At 40.6% G+C, this 18,086-nt stretch overlaps 1 protein-coding gene across 5 annotated transcripts in view; it reads left to right on the forward strand.

Annotated features, from left to right (window-relative positions):
* The window catches only part of mtss1lb (MTSS I-BAR domain containing 2b), an 83,979-nt gene that overhangs the window by 42,716 nt on the left and 23,177 nt on the right, over positions 1-18,086 (forward strand). For all 5 annotated transcript variants that reach the window (XM_044184500.1, XM_044184470.1, XM_044184576.1 and 2 more), the window contains exons 4-6: positions 14,391-14,475; positions 15,916-16,007; positions 17,424-17,498. In XM_044184500.1, coding sequence (XP_044040435.1) covers positions 14,391-14,475; positions 15,916-16,007; positions 17,424-17,498 — 252 coding nt within the window. The remainder of the gene's footprint in view (positions 1-14,390; positions 14,476-15,915; positions 16,008-17,423; positions 17,499-18,086) is intronic.

Consider the following 18,086-nt stretch of genomic DNA (forward strand, 5'->3'; position numbering starts at 1 on the left):
TACCTTTTTCCACAGTTTCTTGTGTAATGACAGTGCAAGCTGGCCTGGTTTCACTTTCTGTGCTGGTATTTTTAGCAGCAGAAACTGTCCTTTGCCAGCAACCCCCATTTTTAAGTAAATATGCCCTGTCTGGAGGCCTGTAGTTCAGCCCTGTCTCGGTCTCTGGGGAGAGAGTGTGTATCTGTATTTCAGTTTGTATATTCGTGTGTGTCTTTGTGTGTAAGAGAGATTTAAAGCCTCTGTAACCAAATCCAGATAATGTGCATGCTTTCCCAGGCCCAGCTGACTCCACTCTAAACCATTACACCAGAACACTGACTGTTCTACAGTATCCTGCTTCTTAATGGGTCCAAAGCGCTAGGCTTTGGAGCATGTGAGTGTACATCTGTGCATGTGTTTGGCGGGTAAGGGAGTTCGGACCGGCATGTGGGCTTCCTCTATGATGTTAAAGCAAGCTCTATGATGTTAATGTTGTTTTCCAACTGGTTTCTGTAATCCTGGAGCAGTGATGTTTTCTTTTAGGTGGGGATCTCAGGGTTTGGTGATGCACCCTCATTTTGAATGTTCCCCTCAAGAATGATGGAAATGGCATTCATTCAAAATAGAATAAACAACATGAACATGAACACATGAACAACATCAAATAGATAATTTTATCAGCTCTTAAAATGGCAGTTAAAGGGGAAAAAAAGGTTTTAGATTTTCATCTGTGGCTGACATTAAGGTGACCATTGGTATTTGTGATGTTAAAAAACAGAAAGTGCTGTGCATCACACAGTAAGTGAATATACAGTAAGTTAAGCTGTATGTGAGAATTATTGTGCTGCCAGAGTATACAGGAAAGTCCTATTATGCTGTTTTATGGCTTCTATACTTTGAAGTCAGTGCTTTGAGCTGTCAAATTGTTTGGATGGCTATTCCCATATGACAGGAAAGCAATACAGCTCTCCCTTGGACAGGAATCTGTGTGTATTAAAGAGAGACAGAGAGACTAAGATAGAAAACTAACACATAGAGCTGGCAGATTTTAACATGCTGTTATCCCAAGAACAACAATGCACGTAAACACATCGAGTCAAGTGTCTCCAATTACTTCTGAAGCTGATTAAATTGAGAAACGGTTTATGGCAAAATAACCAGATAGGTATATCTGTTTTAGCTATACTCTATACTACTGTCATATAGATATGACACAACGACAACAAAAAATGTAACATTATAATACAAAGGTACAAAGCAAATGAACAATTTATTGCAGGAAAATTGCATTGGATTGCATTACACAGTTGTTCACGTTATTCTGTCTACCCCCTGTGGATCCATATCCCCATTTTCAAGTAACCGCCTTGTTTTTTGCTGTCAGCCCAGAACAGGCTTCTGATCATGTGATCTCAAGTACTTAACCCTTAGAGGCCATTAGGCTTAATCAGTAGTCATAAGAGCTTGGGCGTTTCTTCCTGGATGTTATAGACTGCTGGATCTACCACCAAGTGTAAAAGACCAATATCAACTGATGATGTGAGCAATGTTGAGAAAAGTTACTTTTACCACAGTTAACATAACATAGCTTGTGCTGCCAGGACTCAAAAACAACATGAAAGACAAGTATTATCACTTTTAGAAGTACCTAATTACAGATTACATGAAGAAGAAGCTTGAAGTGCTAATTACCGTAAAGGGTAATTTGAGTACTCTGAGGCATTAATAGTAGATAATCAGGGCTGAATAAGCTGTAATCACTTTACAGTTTACAGTAGCTCAGTTTAAGCTACAGTAAACTGACACTGACTAGGCTTTTGGCTCAGCTTTTATTAGACCAATGAACAGAAAGTGTCTGAAAACCTTTGGTCAAGGCAGGTTCCTCACTCTCGGGTATCCCATTGTGCTGTGATGTAGTTAAACACATCTTTTTCATTACACAAACATTTTAATATTCACGTTTAGTTTCATTCCATAGATACATTTCATTTACTTTTGCGAATCACCAAGCATGTGACTGGATTTGTTCTCAAAATAAGAGTTGGATTTTCTGTAAAAGTAGAAGACAGACACCTTTAGTTCTGGCCTATTCAGTAGGATGAGTGTCATTCCAGACATCAGATGGAATCACCAAGAGAGAAATGTGAATATCCAACTCACATGGTCTGTCTCTTGACTCTCGTCCCTCTCCATGACTGAAACCAATTTGATATGTGAAATCAGTAAGATGTCATGAATCTTGTACATTTTCCGTCTTTTTTGTGAAAGCAGCCGGTGATCCCAGTAGGTGGAACACACAGTGTACTTAATGATTTCACCCCATGAATAAAAATAGATTAGACAGATGAAGAGATTTGTGTTCTTTTTGTTGTGGCCACACCACTTCATAATGATTTATTAATGCTGTGCGCTGTTTGAGGTGACTGGGGACGGAGCTGACTGGCCGTGGAAATCAACCTGACTGGACCAGAACATCGATTGTTCAGGTTCATCACAGCGGACAGTCATCTGGGTCATATTCTCCAGCGTGATGGGTCGCTGAGGACAGTGTCCGATAAGCAGCAGTAGCATTAAACAGCAGCAGAGCTTGCCAAGACTTTGAATGCAAAATATGATAGATAGGCAAACAAATGATACAATTTTACATGACCCTCTGGGAAAATTAGACAGGAAAGGGGAAACAAGAGGCAAACAGTAACACTCATTTTCAACATTGAGAATTTAAAACAATTACCAGAAATGTGTGAATGGAATATGTGAATTAAAAATAAACAAAAATTCAGTTGACAGTTGCAGGGAAACAGGTAATTTCTGTTCTGACTTTTTTTTACCCTTGGTGGCGTTTGTCAGTTCAGCTGTCTTAACATCATGTCACCATGGCAACAGCAGCTGGGGTGGAGAGAGACGTGATTTGACAGGAAGTGACCTCGCCATGACCTTCTGACGTCTTGGAACCAGGGAGGATGTCAGAGGTCAAAGCTGGCATGTTGTGGTGTGTGTGTGTGTGTGTGTGTGTGTGTGTGAATATCAATTTATGTCGCCTGGAAGGATATCTGACTGACAGGACAACTTGTAGTTCCAGTCCTATTGAAGCTTGAAATATTTTAGCTGGATTTTGGTTCACAAAATGCCCAGTTTGGGTTTGAACAAAACCATGGCCAAACCAGGGCACTTCACCTTTTTGATCATCTTTTTAAAATTGTTTTTACAATGGGTAAAAAAATTTTTAAAAGATGGTAGCACTTAGTATTTATGCTGATCTGTAAGTCACATGACACAGATTTGTTGACATGTTCCTACTAGTTACTGATAGAGCTCAACAGATGGAACAGCTAACTTAAATATTTTAAATGTTGTATTTGAAACATACATTCGATTCCAGAGGTATATTATTATGTTTGTTTTTTTTAGAGCAACTGCACACACTTACAGTATGCCTTCAGTTTGTTTTGAGCATACTCTGGCCTTAATACTTGTGAAGACCTTTACTCCTCCTGCCTCTGATCTAAGCAGAAGGCAGACAGGTAAACAGAATCACCGTGAGCTCATTTAACATTAACAAGTCAACAGTTATAGTCTTGGGAAGCTATGATATGTTTTAACAGGGTTCAGGTTAGCTGTGTGAACTAGACATGAGTATTACAAGATGTCCTTTCCTGAGTTTCTGACACATTTAAAGCTGCTTATGTTACCTTATATTTCATCACATTATTAACTCGCTACCAAATATCATCTCTCACAATTACATTACTTGCTCATCACATTGTTAAGCTACATTATTGATTAGTAAACCTAATGAGCCTTTACACTGTTACCACTAGTTTTCTCCTCAATCAAAATCCTTCCAAACCACGGCCTCTTGTGGCTTACTGCTTAAGTATCATGTTTCATGCTGTAATGCATTCCTTCAGCATGTGGTATTTGAGGTTTGCTGCACAGGATTTACCCTGGAATACACTTCAATGTGTGTAAATGCTGTTGTATCAGAGGCGGATGGCTTGTTTTGGTCTGGGTGACTGGCTGCCTGGTTGTCTGGGAAGCACAATCTCTGACTTGGTTTCATAGTGAGAGGAGAATCTAGGCCTCATGAATTATTCTGCTTTATCTGGCGCTGCTACTACTGCAGTCTCTCTGGCTCTGCCTGTCTTCCCCTCTTTAATCTGTCTCCTCATCACCTCCTTCTTTGCCCCTCTTTGTCTCTCTCCCTGCCTGTCTTTCTTTTGGTCTAACTCTCTACCATCGTCTTATTGTTGCCGTGTCACCACAGAGATGCTGGTGTCAGGGGAACAGATGGGCAGTTGCTGCAGACGTCTGTAACCTTGGCAACTGCAGCCTCACCTGCTCTGGCATTAACCCTCCCTCCTTGTTATGCCACTCGAGACACAAAAGCACCGTCATCCCTGACTCCATGTTCCTCTTCCTCTTTATATCACCTACTACATCCTTTTCGTCTTTCTAATATCATCTTCCTCCTTCCATTCTTCTTTTTCTCTTCCATCTGCTTTTAAACACTGCCTTATTGCCAGTATTCAATGGTTATGGTATCGGTCAGTGAGTGTATGTGTGTTTATTGGATAAGCTCTAGCCCCTGCATTGGTCATACAGTTTGCGGGACATTGCGACTGCTCCTCTGGATCAGGATAATTTGTGTGTGCGTGTGTGTGTGTGTTGACATTATAACTGACTCCTTGATCCATGTAAGTGCCACTGTCACTTACAATGACACTGAATATCAATTAACATCTGCTAATGCACCAAGGCTCCTGGTGGAAACAACAACATAACCAACAACAGCACCTGACTGGATTAAATGTACAGGGAAAACAGACCTGTCTTCCCTCTTCCAATCACTTTGTGTTACATGAGGTATTTAAGAATTATGCAATCAATTAGGATATTATAATTTTTACAGTTTACAGGTATCTCCCAATAAATACAACCTTTCTTTCTAGTATAATATAATGGGTTCATCCCTCATTGCATCACACACAAAAACTGTGACTGAATCCTTGTCATATATTTTGGACGGTTGCTATATGTACAAACATAAAGGTAGATATGACGTACTTGTTGGCATGCTAGTCAAAGTCATACCTGTTCATCTGTGAGAATGCATAAACATTTGAGTTGTGTTTTCCATGTTCAAACTGTGCAATTGCTTTTTTGATTTGCTTTCCAACCTTACAGCAAACATAGCAGATGCTGTCTTAGTTAATGAGAACAGTAGACAGGTGTTTGTTTTGGAAGTGGGCTGTACTTGTGACTAACATTTGGAAGAGTCGTCCTCATTAAGGTTATAAAGTACCTGCTTTTAGCCGACTCTGTCTCACGGCTTTGATATGAATGCACACTGCTTGTGTTTATATTTGACAGTGTCATGTATAGTCAAGCAGGTAACACAGGGAATACAAGGTATTGGACCCAAACACAGACACTGAGGCAAACAGAGCATGTGAAGTTCAGTGATGAATTTAATAGTCAATGACCAAAAGGCGTACAGAACAGAAAGAGGCAGGCAGAGATCAAAACCAGTGAAAGCAGTCCAAATGTAGCAAACAAATCCAAGAAACATAGTAAATATCCAATAAACACAGGAAACACTGGAGAAGGGCTGGAACGCTTGGCACAAACCGACGAAGACGAACTGGCACAGAACAAAGGAAGCACACAGTATACTATAGTAATACTAAACTACTAACCTCAATTCATAACAGGCAGTATGCCATCTAAAATTGCCGCTCCCAGCCGGAGGCTCTCTGTATGCCTGCCGGCTGGGATCCAGTTTCCAGCTATTATCTAGCCACTGGCAGTCCCTCCCCCCCACACCTTCTCCTGTTGCCTGACAAGTTGTGACTAGAGTCCACAGTAAATAAATTCAGTTGCTGGGTGTGCATCAAGAGATGGCGCTTCCTTCACAAAAACACATTCACACATAAACTAGTGTACGATGGCCCACAGTCATGTTTCTTTATTAGACCATGGTTTGGACAGTATGTTTCCCAGACTTATAGCAGTTGCTGGAATTTCAATAATGTTTGCCGCCCATCTAGTGATCAGTAGTTATTATTCATATATTTTTAACAGCATTAACCCTGATTTTACCCTCAGATTTCACCTTAATGACTTTGAAGTTCAAGAAAAAGAAAACACTCCATCTGACAGTATCTCATCAACTTGTTCCAGCTCTAGGCTATGTGATGTTAACACTGAGCAAAATATATACACTGGTTTGCTCTCTCAATTTGAACAGTAAAAAAAACTGAATTTCCCCTAGAGGGATTAATAAAGTAAGCATCAGCATAATATTTCATAATATTTTCAACAGCTGACTTCAGGTGCACTGGGTCAATGAATATGTCCAGCGACAATGGGCAAACATTAGCTTCCATAATCACTGCTTCTCCTGGTGGATAGATAAAGTATTGCAACTGGTTTCCACACATGGTGCTTAGGGGCGTTGCGCCAAATTCATTATGTCCTCGAGGGGGGATCACATTCCAGCCAAGGAACCAGCAGGGACCCAGTGGGGATCAGTGATATCAATATTACCCTCAAAAATCCAGTATCGATCGGGCAATAGTGCACAGGGTGGTGGTGACAGGTCTGCAGATGTCAGATGGATGTTCAAGAAAAAGAAAAAAGTACTATCTAGGTTCAGATGTGTCTTTTCAGTCACATTAACAAAACTGCCCCACACTCAGCCCTGAAAACCGGTGTAAATATTGTGCAGTAGGGTTGGGCCGATGAACGATGCCATCGTCCATTGCCAATGGCTGACAGCCATTAACCACTGAGCCCTCTACCATTCTAACATCGTGATTTAAAAGCCAGTTTATCTTTAGCTAATGGTAATGTAACTGTAGCAAGCTCGCAACAACCGGGTCTGTGACAGACAGAGACATAGGCAAGAGTTCACGGGCTCACAGGCCGCTTTATTTGCTTCACAACAAACACTGAGCCAGAATTAGCCATCCTTTTTACATGCATGCAGGCACACACACACACGCATGTGTGTATAATCAGTGGAGGGAGTAAAGAATGAAGGGTGCGATAAATGCACATAAGAAGATGCTGGAGACAGGACAGAGGCCAAATGTCCGCAAATTATTCAGACGATCCACCGTGTAGATGACTTATAATCGATATTATGGTCGTGTCGCATCAAAATTAAAAGTGCATATTCTATACATATATAATATATGCAAAGAACCAGTTACAGGAATAATAGATGTAGGATCTAGAAAGAACCCTTTAGTTGTAGCCACATCAAGATCCAATGTTATAGAAAGCATAACCACAACCTATTTCAATTATTGTAATTTTGGGGGTTACGGTACAACAATTCCTGATTTTAGACCCTTGGTAGGCTTTTTAGACTTGTAATGTAAATGTAAATTCCCTCATTATTAAAATGATTATTCATTATGTTGAATATTTAAATCAAATGTTGGAAGAAATGTTATTGCATAATTTTCTCAATTTTCATCTTAAGTTAATGTATAAATGGGTCATTCTACTGAATTGGTGCTCCAAGCTAGATTTGGGACATCACAAATTCAAAAGCCAATCGCAATACCACCAGCAAAGAAACCTGAAACAGAGAGCGAGAGTTTGCACTAAGTTAGTGTAGTGAAAGTTTTGACAGCAAACATAGTGGAGTGTGCACTTTTTGGATGTAAACCGGACCCTGGCGCTTCCTTCCATTATCTACTAACGTTACATAATAACAACATGAACACACTGTAACACTGTAGCAGATATTATTGTATGTCTGTCAGCTCCGAGAGGTGGGAGCTGAGAGGTGGGAGCTGGGAGGTGGGAGCTCAGAGGTGTGAGGTGGGAGCTGAGAAGTGAGAGGTGGGAGCTGGGTAGTGGGAGCTGGGAGGTGGGAGTTGAGAGGTGGGGGTGGGAGCTGAGAGGTGGGAGCTGGGTAGTGGGAGGTGGGAGTTGAGAGGTGGGGGGTGGGAGCTGAGAGGTTGAGATTGTGCCAAAACAGGGTAGGCATACTTGAATTTGTCAGTCGTACAGGCTACAGGCTTTAACTAAAGTAAATAGGAGAAAAAGTGAATATTAGTAATAGTGCTAGTATAACTGTAACTTTAGGTGTAACAGCATGACAAAGCAGATGTCCAATTAATAGATTGTATTGTCTGCCATTTATGTTCACATAAATAAAAGCATAATTTCATCAATTTGTACCATGAATTTGTGGGAATGTACACACATATATGTTTGTGTATGTGTACATTCCCACAAATGGTCACCCTCTGCTTTGAGGTGAAATTAAGATATTGTATAATAAAGTTAAAGTTTGAGTCATGAAGATAACGTGTGTGTTTGTTTCCATCAAATTGTGAGCTGTCCCAGTATGACTAACCTAACCTAACATGACTATATTTGACTTTTTGACTATTGACTTTCTTCCCATCACCTGATGTGATGATAAAAAAGAGGACTAGACACACACACACACACACACACACACACACACACACACACACAAACATGTATACACATGCTGGATGCATTTAGCCAAGTCAAATGGGCATCTAGTCATCACCACATTTGCTTTTGCAGTTGCATGTTTGCTTGCATTGCGCAGCAAATGGAGAGACAGTGGCTGATGAATCCCTCTGTAAGATTATAGATAATAGTTGCCATGGAGATGCACCGGTGGGAAGGCCACAGATGCCCCAGGCAAAGAAACAGAGAGAGAAAAAAGACAGAGAGAGACCTTGTTATCATTAGAGAGCAGACTTGTTTAAAGAGGCTCAGTGATATTCTCTGGGAAAGCAACAGTATACGATAGCATATATATGTGTATGACTACAGTTAAAGTTACAAATACAAAGTACCTGTAATCACTCCAGGATATTAACAAAATGAGTTGTGGCTGGTGGGATCTGAGCAGTCCTGTTTCTGTTCTGAAGGGACAGAGTATTAGAAGATTATTTGATGGAAGACTTTTAAGTCTTAAAAAACAGCATTTCTATATCCTCTTTTTTGAAAGAGGAATGGCTGCTGGACTCTATACGTCTCTCTGCATAACAGTGTCATTGTACATGTACTTTAACTTTGGCAATATTGTTAATTTTGTTATGTAATTATTTCCAGTATGGTGTGTGTGTGTGTGTGTGTGTGTGTTGGTTTATCTGTTCGTGTTCCCACACTCTCTGCTCTAAGCCCTCCTCCGGTTTTCACTGTGTTACTGTGTGTGTGTGTGTGTGTGTGAGTGACTGCATACTATATGTGTATGTGGTATTCTCTGTCCTTCAATCTCTCTCTTTCTCTTGCAGTGTAGTTCAGACATTGGTTTCTGTAGCAGCTGACAATTTGACCTTAGCAACAACCATCTGATTCTCGCCTCATCAACAGGCCAAGAGCTGCGCTGTCATGGAAACCGTAACAAACCTGTCAGTTAAGTCAGTTGCTAAGTGATGAGAAAGAATAGTCACTTTGCCACTCACTGGGCAGACTAACACTTGCCCTGGTCTGTTACTAAACATGATCAAATCTGTATTTAACCAGTAAAATATGTTTGTTATGTTATACTGTATATTGACATAGAACGTGGATTCTAGAATGTACACATTATTTTACACATCACCCTGCATACACACAGGTCTTCCATCCAGTACATTCTAATTTTGCAACTATCAAGTGTGTTATGTTCATCACTCTCCTATCTGCACCAGTATTATTAATATTCAAGATGACGCTCCTTTTGGTTTGACCAAATTGATGCCAAACTAATTCATGTGACAAAAAGCAGCCTATTTGTTGCATATAGTACAATTGATACATACTGTTTATTTTATTTTAACATTTTTCATGATGGATGAGATTCATTGTGGAAATTATACAAAATCATTCAGTACCTTGTCTGGGTGGGTCCCTCTCACACATACATACACACACATGTATTTTAACAGGGAGCTTTGCAACCAGGAAGCAGATCAAAAGCAGGAAAGGGAGAGCGAGTGAGAGGGAGAGGAAGGAAAAAGAATAAAGTCATATTTCCCAGGAGGAGAGTCCCTCCTGCTCCAGACAGAAGGGGGGGGGTATACTTCATTAAGTGAAAAAAAAACCCCGGTGAGAATGAAAAATATGTATTTTTATGCTTTTAGGGCAAAAAAAGTTGCATAGGCTCTGCCCTTATGCCTTGAACTTGACTTTCGCATCCATTTCCATGGAAAATTTTATGAAAATCAAACCATGTAAACCTATTCTGGTACAAACCCAAAATAAAATTAGGAACCTGAAAATGAGCATAATATGACTACTTTAAATGTAAGGTTTTACAACTCTGTTTGGCTGTATATTTTCGCTATGTCTTTGCTTTTTGTGGGTTACTAAATAAAATACACTGTAAATAAAATCCACATACACTATAGATGATTACTGTTGTTTTCTTGAGATACAGTTTAGAATTCAGAGAAGGTTCACTGAACACCAGCCCCAAATCAGTTTACCTGTAAGTGTACACCATAGTCACCTATGTGTCCAGTGTAGAATATTCCTTTTGGGAATACAATATTGTATATTGTTTTGGGTAAACCAGCATTAACTTGGGAGAAAAAAGCAGTGAACACAACACTGACATATTATTACCTTTTAAGCTGATATAATGAACTTGTTAGCAAACAGTTGCTTATTTACACATCCTGCAGACACAGAGCAACATCAGCATTCATTTGAAGTTATGTGGCCACTTGAAAGAATTTAAGTCCAGTATTCACTCTCCTTTAAGCTCTCCCTCCCACTCCTATGGGATATATCAGGCTCTTTAACTGCGAAATGCTCCACTATATTCACCATCTATTTGCTAACTTTGTTTGTCTGCTGTTGGTGCTGGGCAGGTAGTGTACAGTGGGTTTATCAGAGCTTTTTTCACTGCTGCATGCTGTGTTTGGAAACTACGCTGATGACAGTCATGATAGTGAACCAAAAAGTTTCTGGCCCTGAAATCAAAACAATGAGCTGAAAGATTCAAAAATGCTCTCTAGAGCTGAGGGAACAACAGAGTTGGTGATAATTCTCTGTAGGTTCATCATGACGTGTGTTACCCCTTTCACTTTACATATAGTCATTTGATCCATTGTTAATCTGCAGCTTTAGATAACAGCCAAATAATGTTACAATGTTTTAGCTAAAAGAAGATACATTACAGATTGTTTTTATCTGTAAAAATTCCAAGACTATAACTAAGCCGCCTCCCTCGGTGAGCAGAGGAGAGGAGAGAAACTAGCATGACCATAAATGACAGCAAAACGCAGTGAAGACTCTCACACTGAGCTGAAATGAAACAAGAGCAAAATATTTAACTTCTTTCTTTCAGTGGGGGAGCAGGGGGTCCCGTTAAGGCAATCGTAGGGGAAACACTGAGCTCCCGCGGTGGAAACAATATTGCAAAATCTCTACCAGTGGACACATTTCTACCACCACTTGGTATATACCTTCATATCGCCCAACCCTAGTACGTTGGAATTTCATAATTCGTAGTCTCTTTTCCCTGTCGTCTCTCTCTCACTTTTTTTTCTTTTTGGGTATGCTTCTTGCCAAATCATTACTACATCACCAACCTAGAGTATGTGAACAACTAACCCTCATACACATTAAACAGTATTGAATCAACATTAAAAATGCAGTTCTACTTATTTTGGTAATTTTTCAAGAAACAACAAACCAGATTAAGCATGGTTTAAGCCACTTTTAGTTCAAATAAAGTGCTGAAACATGTTGATTTGCATTGGAAGGAAATTAGCACTCACTTACACGCACACACACACACACACATACACACACACAGTAGCTGTATTCTAGATGTGAGTAGTGTGTGTTCTGTGCTGCCCCTCATCTAGTTGTTGATCCCCTATGGAGTCTGAGAGGCTGGGTAATAACAGAAAAACAGGAAGCGGACCATCATAAATGTAGAGATCAAACACACACACACACACACACACACACACACACACACACACACATGCACACACTTGGCTGTAACTCCAGTCCCATGGTTGTCTCGCCAGCAGTGAGCTCATTAAAATGTGCAAGGCGACCCTTCTTCGTCTTCGTGCGCTCTCATCTCTCCTCCATCTCGTCCTCTGTTATTTCTTTCCCAATCTTTCTTTTCCTTCAATACAAAATATCACACACCCTCTCTTTATCACTTATGTGACTTTGCTTCACTCTCTCCCCACATCAGTTTCAAGATCCACTTACTGATTTGGGATTAGATCACACTGTCCACACACAGGTCAAAATACTGTTTCAGCTGTACAACTGATCATATTTGAGTGTGTGTGAGTGTGTGTGTGTGTGTGTGCGTGTGTGTGTGTTTGTTTGGGGGAGGGTAGCTCGGCTTTAATGAATGGTTGCCGGGTAGAACAGGAGGCGTGAGGGAGGAATTTGTTAATTATGAATGGAGCACTTCTCTCTGGATGTGAACAACAGTGTAAGTATGTGTGTGTGTGTGTGTGTGTGTGTGTGTGTGTGTGTGTGTGTGTGTGTGTGTGTGTGTGTGTGTGTGTGTGTGTGTGTGGTTTGGCATTTGTGAGTGTATGGGTATGTGGTAACATATGTGAGTATGTGCCTTATGATTGTTTAATCAGAGGGCTGCTGGTTTGAATCTGCAGACTGGCTGGTGAGGAAATGAAACGAGTAATACTAATTACCCTTGAGGTGCTCATGAGCAAGGCATTGTAGGTTGATCAGACCGGGGCAGCACGGGGACAATATCTGAATCGAGGATCTAAGGATAGAGGGTGTCGTACGGTGTACAGATTATAAAGCCCCTTGAGGCAAATTTCTTTTAAATTGTGATATTGGGCTATATAAATACGAATTGACTTGACTATTTGTAGCCTTTATCAATTATATATACCATTTACTAGATTGTTCAGTGCCAATGCAGGTAGTAGTGTGCCTTTTACTGTGTGTAGCAAGGCAGTGAATAAAGGTGTGGAAGTTGTAGTAGAAGATTGGCTTGTAGCATGTCTGACTTCATGCAGGACACTGGAGTTTGCGTTCCGTCATAAACGCAAAATGAGTGTTTGCCTTTTTATACCATAACCAACATAACCCGATCGTTCCCAAATCATAACCAAGTGTTTTATTAGCCTAACCCTCCGTTACCCTGATGACTGAATCAAACTTGATGACAATCCATCTTAAAGTTGTCAGGATAGTTTACTCCTAACCAAAAACGTTAACCTTATGGTGGCGCCTCTGGTGACAAGGGACGTCTATGCAAAATTTAATGGCAGTCCATCAAATAGTTGTTGAGATATTTCAGTCTGTGCCCGAAGTGGTGGATCGACTGACCATCCGACATTGCCGTTGCCTGCATGTTGCTTGCGTGGCTACAAATCTTCTGTGTGTGTGTTTATAAAGAACGTTAGTAGTTTAGTTAAAAAACGGTTGCTTGATTCCTTTGCTCAACAAATGTGGTCACTGCACATCTATCTGTAGCTGAAAAAGTTACATCGTATTCACTCTGAAATTGTGAATTGAATCATTTTGGAGAAGGTATTGCCCCCATTTTTTTTTTTTTCAAACAATGGATTTTTCAGTTTTGGATGAAAATATTAATCTGGTGCATAACATTTTGGAATAACACCCTTCCTCCCTCTGCACTCCTTGCATTTTACTGTGTAAGCCTGCCTAAGCCCTTCTGATAAACAGTGTCTCTCGAGGAAATCCCATTTGGCTGCTGTTTAATCAGAATTTTCCAGTGTGTACATTTCAGTGGCAGCAGTGATTATGGTATTCTCTAGGTACCGTATACTGTATAAGCTTTACCTCTGCTGGAAAGTCTTTAAGTACACAGCATGAGAGTGAAGCTATAATCATGTTTTTCTTGCTGGCTTGCCACCTGTACAGCGGCAGCAGCAGCTCTGAGCACCTTGTTTGGAAGTTAGCAGTGTCTGCCATCAGTTAAACTGACTTTAACTCGGGGGTCAGCTTTTTCCACATAGAGCTACTCTGCCTAAAAATAGACTGGTGTTTACAGTCGCAGGTTAGCCCTCACAAAACTGGGTCCCTGAGCGGTTGGCTCTCATACAAACACACACTCACAAGACACTACTTTATTTGGACGAAGCAGGGAGTGTGTAGAGTATCTGCGAGAGGCAGATCAGTGTCTTTTGTAAATACTGGATGAATGTAAAAGGATACAAAAGCTTGGTAGTTTATCATCTGTTTGAAGAATACAACACTTTTATAAGCATTCACTATACACAGTACACTAATAGCTGTAATGTAAATATTGATCACAGCTTTGTGTGGTTTCTGAGGAACTAAAAAGGGCCTTCTGTGCTAAATGTGTAATGAGACTCTTTGGTAGCATCTGCATGCGTATGTATGTCGTGTGTGTGTTTCATCATATGAATCTGGCTGTTTTGTGTTTCCAGGGGCGACCAGAGATATCGGTTCAGCTCTGACCAGGATGTGCATGAGGCATCGCAGCATTGAGGCCAAACTTCGCCAGTTCACCAAGTAAGATAAATGTCCTTCCCTGCTTTCTTCCCGTCCTTCCTTTCCTTCTCACTGTTTCTGTCCTTCTTGACCTCCTTCCTTTGCTTCCTTTCGTTCCTTTGTTGACCTTACACTGTAGCCTATCTGGGGTTTCATCTAAAGCTGACCTTGTTTTGGGGTTATGATGGGACAAATGCTTGGTGAGGTTTTCTTGTCAGCTGTATGGATTCCATTAGGAACATTGCTCTGTCTGCACATATTTAAATGACTGTAAATGAATACAACCATTGGCACGCAACACAGACCACTCTGGAAACCTGGAGTCAGTTTTCAACCGTTGTTTGCCTTTTCCTTCATTCTCCATAATGACTTTTCCACAGCAAAAGCTATTACATTGATGGAGATGATAATGATGACGATGATGATCTATGACCATGGTAATGTTAGGGGTCCCTTTGAAGACTGAGTCAGTCTAAAAGCTATTGTGTGTCTGTATATCTGTGCACATGTTCCAATAATCCTACATTTATTGTATGGGTGTCCATTTGTATCACATAGGGCAGGCCTATTCAGTTGCCGGCCCGCGGGCCACATCCGGCCCAGAAGCAACCTGGCCCAGCATACATAAATCTGATGTATGACAAAATAAGTAAACATCTATAGTGTATGGAAGTAGCTAACGAGTGAGCCATCTCGCTTCCTTCTCATCTCTGTTGAGAGTTCCACATGCGCAGTACCAATCGGGCAGGATGTTTACAGATGTTGCGACACCGCCAATCATATCTTTCACAAATCAACATTTTCTCATGTGAGCTCCGACCACGCTTAGTAGCTTTTCAAAACATCTGGCTATTGACAGTCACAAGTAGGGAAGTGCTCTACTGAAAATATGTCTCTGTCAACCCTGAAACGTAAAATTGACAATGAAAACCGTCAGTTTAACCCTGCCTGGACTGGCAAGTATTTGTTTATTTTGCCGCCATCTCCAAGCGCCTGCTATTTTTTATTACATTCATTGGCATTTGTTTAAAATTACCAAAAACTGGGGGGAAAAAAGGTTTTAAATAGGCTGCTGAAAATGTCTGGCCCATCTGTATTTCCTGGTTTTAAAATCTGGCCCAACTCAATGTGTAATTGAATAGCCCTGATATAGGGCCTATGTATGCATGTGTGAACGCGGAGGGGGGCAGTGTGAATGTGTGAGTTATGAGGTGGAACGACACGTGGAGGGAATTTACATAATGATCTCATTCCAGAAATATACAGTACTGTAGCTTCTCATTTTCAATGGGGGTGGTGGGAGTCGCCACTGTTTACACTAAGTCTCGTCAAGACACCACGCAGTGGAAATATTAGTCCTAGTATTTAATTTGAATGAAACAAAGCAGTAGTTACTGGCATTGTGTCTAAGCTGCCTCTTAATTTATGTACCTTCCTCTTAAATCTCTGTCTCTCCTACAGTGCTTTGATGGAGAGTCTGATCACTCCTCTCCAGGACAAGATTGAGGACTGGAAGAAGACAGCCAACCAGCTGGATAAGGATCATGCCAAAGGTACACACACATCGCAGTTTATAATGTTAATTCATGAAACCACGGCATTACTAAGTTCAAGCCCCACATCCTCCCTGCTGAAGTAGCTTTAAAACAAGTCCCTACTGCTTTGCGAGGTGCTGCTCAGTGGCTTAGTGACCACTGAAGGTTGAAGGTTGGATATAAGGGAAGAGATCAGTGTAATCAGATAGTAGATCCCTTGATGGCCTATTATCCGGAACAATCACTTAACTACCCTCCAAAGAAGTATTTCTATATTGTTACCTGTTCAAACAAAACAAAAAAGCACATTAAAAAATATAAGGGGCTGCGTTGGTGTGAGCACATTGCTACAAATACCAGTGAGACAATGAAATATGATCCAGGAAGTCCAGCTTGATTAATATTTCAGTGAGTTTGAAGGCTTATCAGCCCCTTATCAGACAGGGGGGGCTTTCACACCTGTAGTTGGTCCAGACCACGTTAAAAACGGTTTGTTGTTGTTTTGGTCCATTTTATGTTCACACTGCCTTATAACAAACAAACCAAGAGCTGTAAGCATGAAGTCATATGGACTGACAGGTAACTCATTTTTTGGACAGTCATCCCGCACCATAATCACTACATGAACTCCCATGGGGGAAATGAAATTCCACTGATTGACTGCAAGTCATGCTGCACTTTACTGATGCTGTTGTGTTTATTTATGTTCTTTTGTGTTACAACGAGCTCACAAATATATAACTGATTATGAGCATTAATAGTCAAGGTTGTACCTGGACCTCATACGTCACAAATAGTGACAAACAGACAGAAACAGGACGACAGTGTGCCGTAATATTACGGGGGAAAAGTGGTCGCCACGTTTCACTCACTTTTTAGTGAGGAAATGCTAAAATACATGGAGTAGGACACAGCCTAACCTTTACTTTCTGCTTGATCAGGGAAAATCCCCTCTGTCATGTGCTGATGCATACATGTTACCATGGTTGCTAGATGATGAGATCATAAATACATACATTGCTTACAGATCACTTATAAAATCTCTTTCCTGACAGTTTATAATCGGCAGATGGTTTTAATAGTAGTAGATAGTAGATAGTAGTAACTTTGAAAGCGAAAAGCACCCTGAGACTTATTTGTATGTATTATAATGGTTTTCTCGTGCTTTTATATAAATCTTATTGGTTTCAAATCTACTGTACTGATGGACTGCCTGGACTGGCTGCCACAAATCAAATATAGTGTTCGATGCTGACTCTAATCACTAAGGATCAGTGTTTACCTCCAATCAATGTAAGGTCTGTATCAGTGAGCTCTTGGTTGCACCGCTTCTGGAAGCATTGCTATGGAAGTTAGTGGAAATGTAAGACAATAGTTCACACAGAGGGCTTTACATTCCTGTTACTAAAGCATCTCTCTTAATCCTGTTTCAAGAGTACAAGAGGTCACGCCACGAGATCAAGAAGAAGTCATCTGACACCATGAAACTACAGAAGAAGGCTCGTAAAGGTAACAGTCAGCAGTCAACAGTTGAGCTCAGGCTCGTCTCACATTTGACAGAACAGACAGAAGGTCACATTGTAGAGGTCAAATAGTGTTTTGCAAGGTCACTTAAACACCATCTTTTCTACTAATATCAATGGTGTTTCTGTGTTCGTGTGCTGTAGCTGTGGATACATTTGGACATTTTTCAGTTAATTTTTACCTTTGTTATCTCTATGATCTCACCACTGTTGCTAGTAATGCTAGTGAATAACACCAACAACAATATTCCCTGGGCCAAAACTAGCCAAACGTTGATTTATACATGTATATATGTATATATACAGTGATTACATTCAATGCCAACACACACATACAGAAAATTGAGTCATTCACTGAGGTCAAAAACCATAGACTTTATACAGTCTGGGTCAAAAGAATTGTAGGTGTATACTGCCATCCAGTGGTGCCCAATAGTATTGCAGGTCTTTTCTCATTTGTCCTGAAACACCGAGTGATGCAGCAACCAATAATTAGTGCTTTCTTTCTGGAACAGCTTCCATTCAGTTGCCTGGCAGATGAATACATAAAATGCAAAATGTCTGTAAAGTCAAT

Source organism: Siniperca chuatsi, linkage group LG1 (genome assembly GCF_020085105.1).
Source record: "Siniperca chuatsi isolate FFG_IHB_CAS linkage group LG1, ASM2008510v1, whole genome shotgun sequence".
NCBI lineage: Eukaryota > Metazoa > Chordata > Actinopteri > Centrarchiformes > Sinipercidae > Siniperca > Siniperca chuatsi.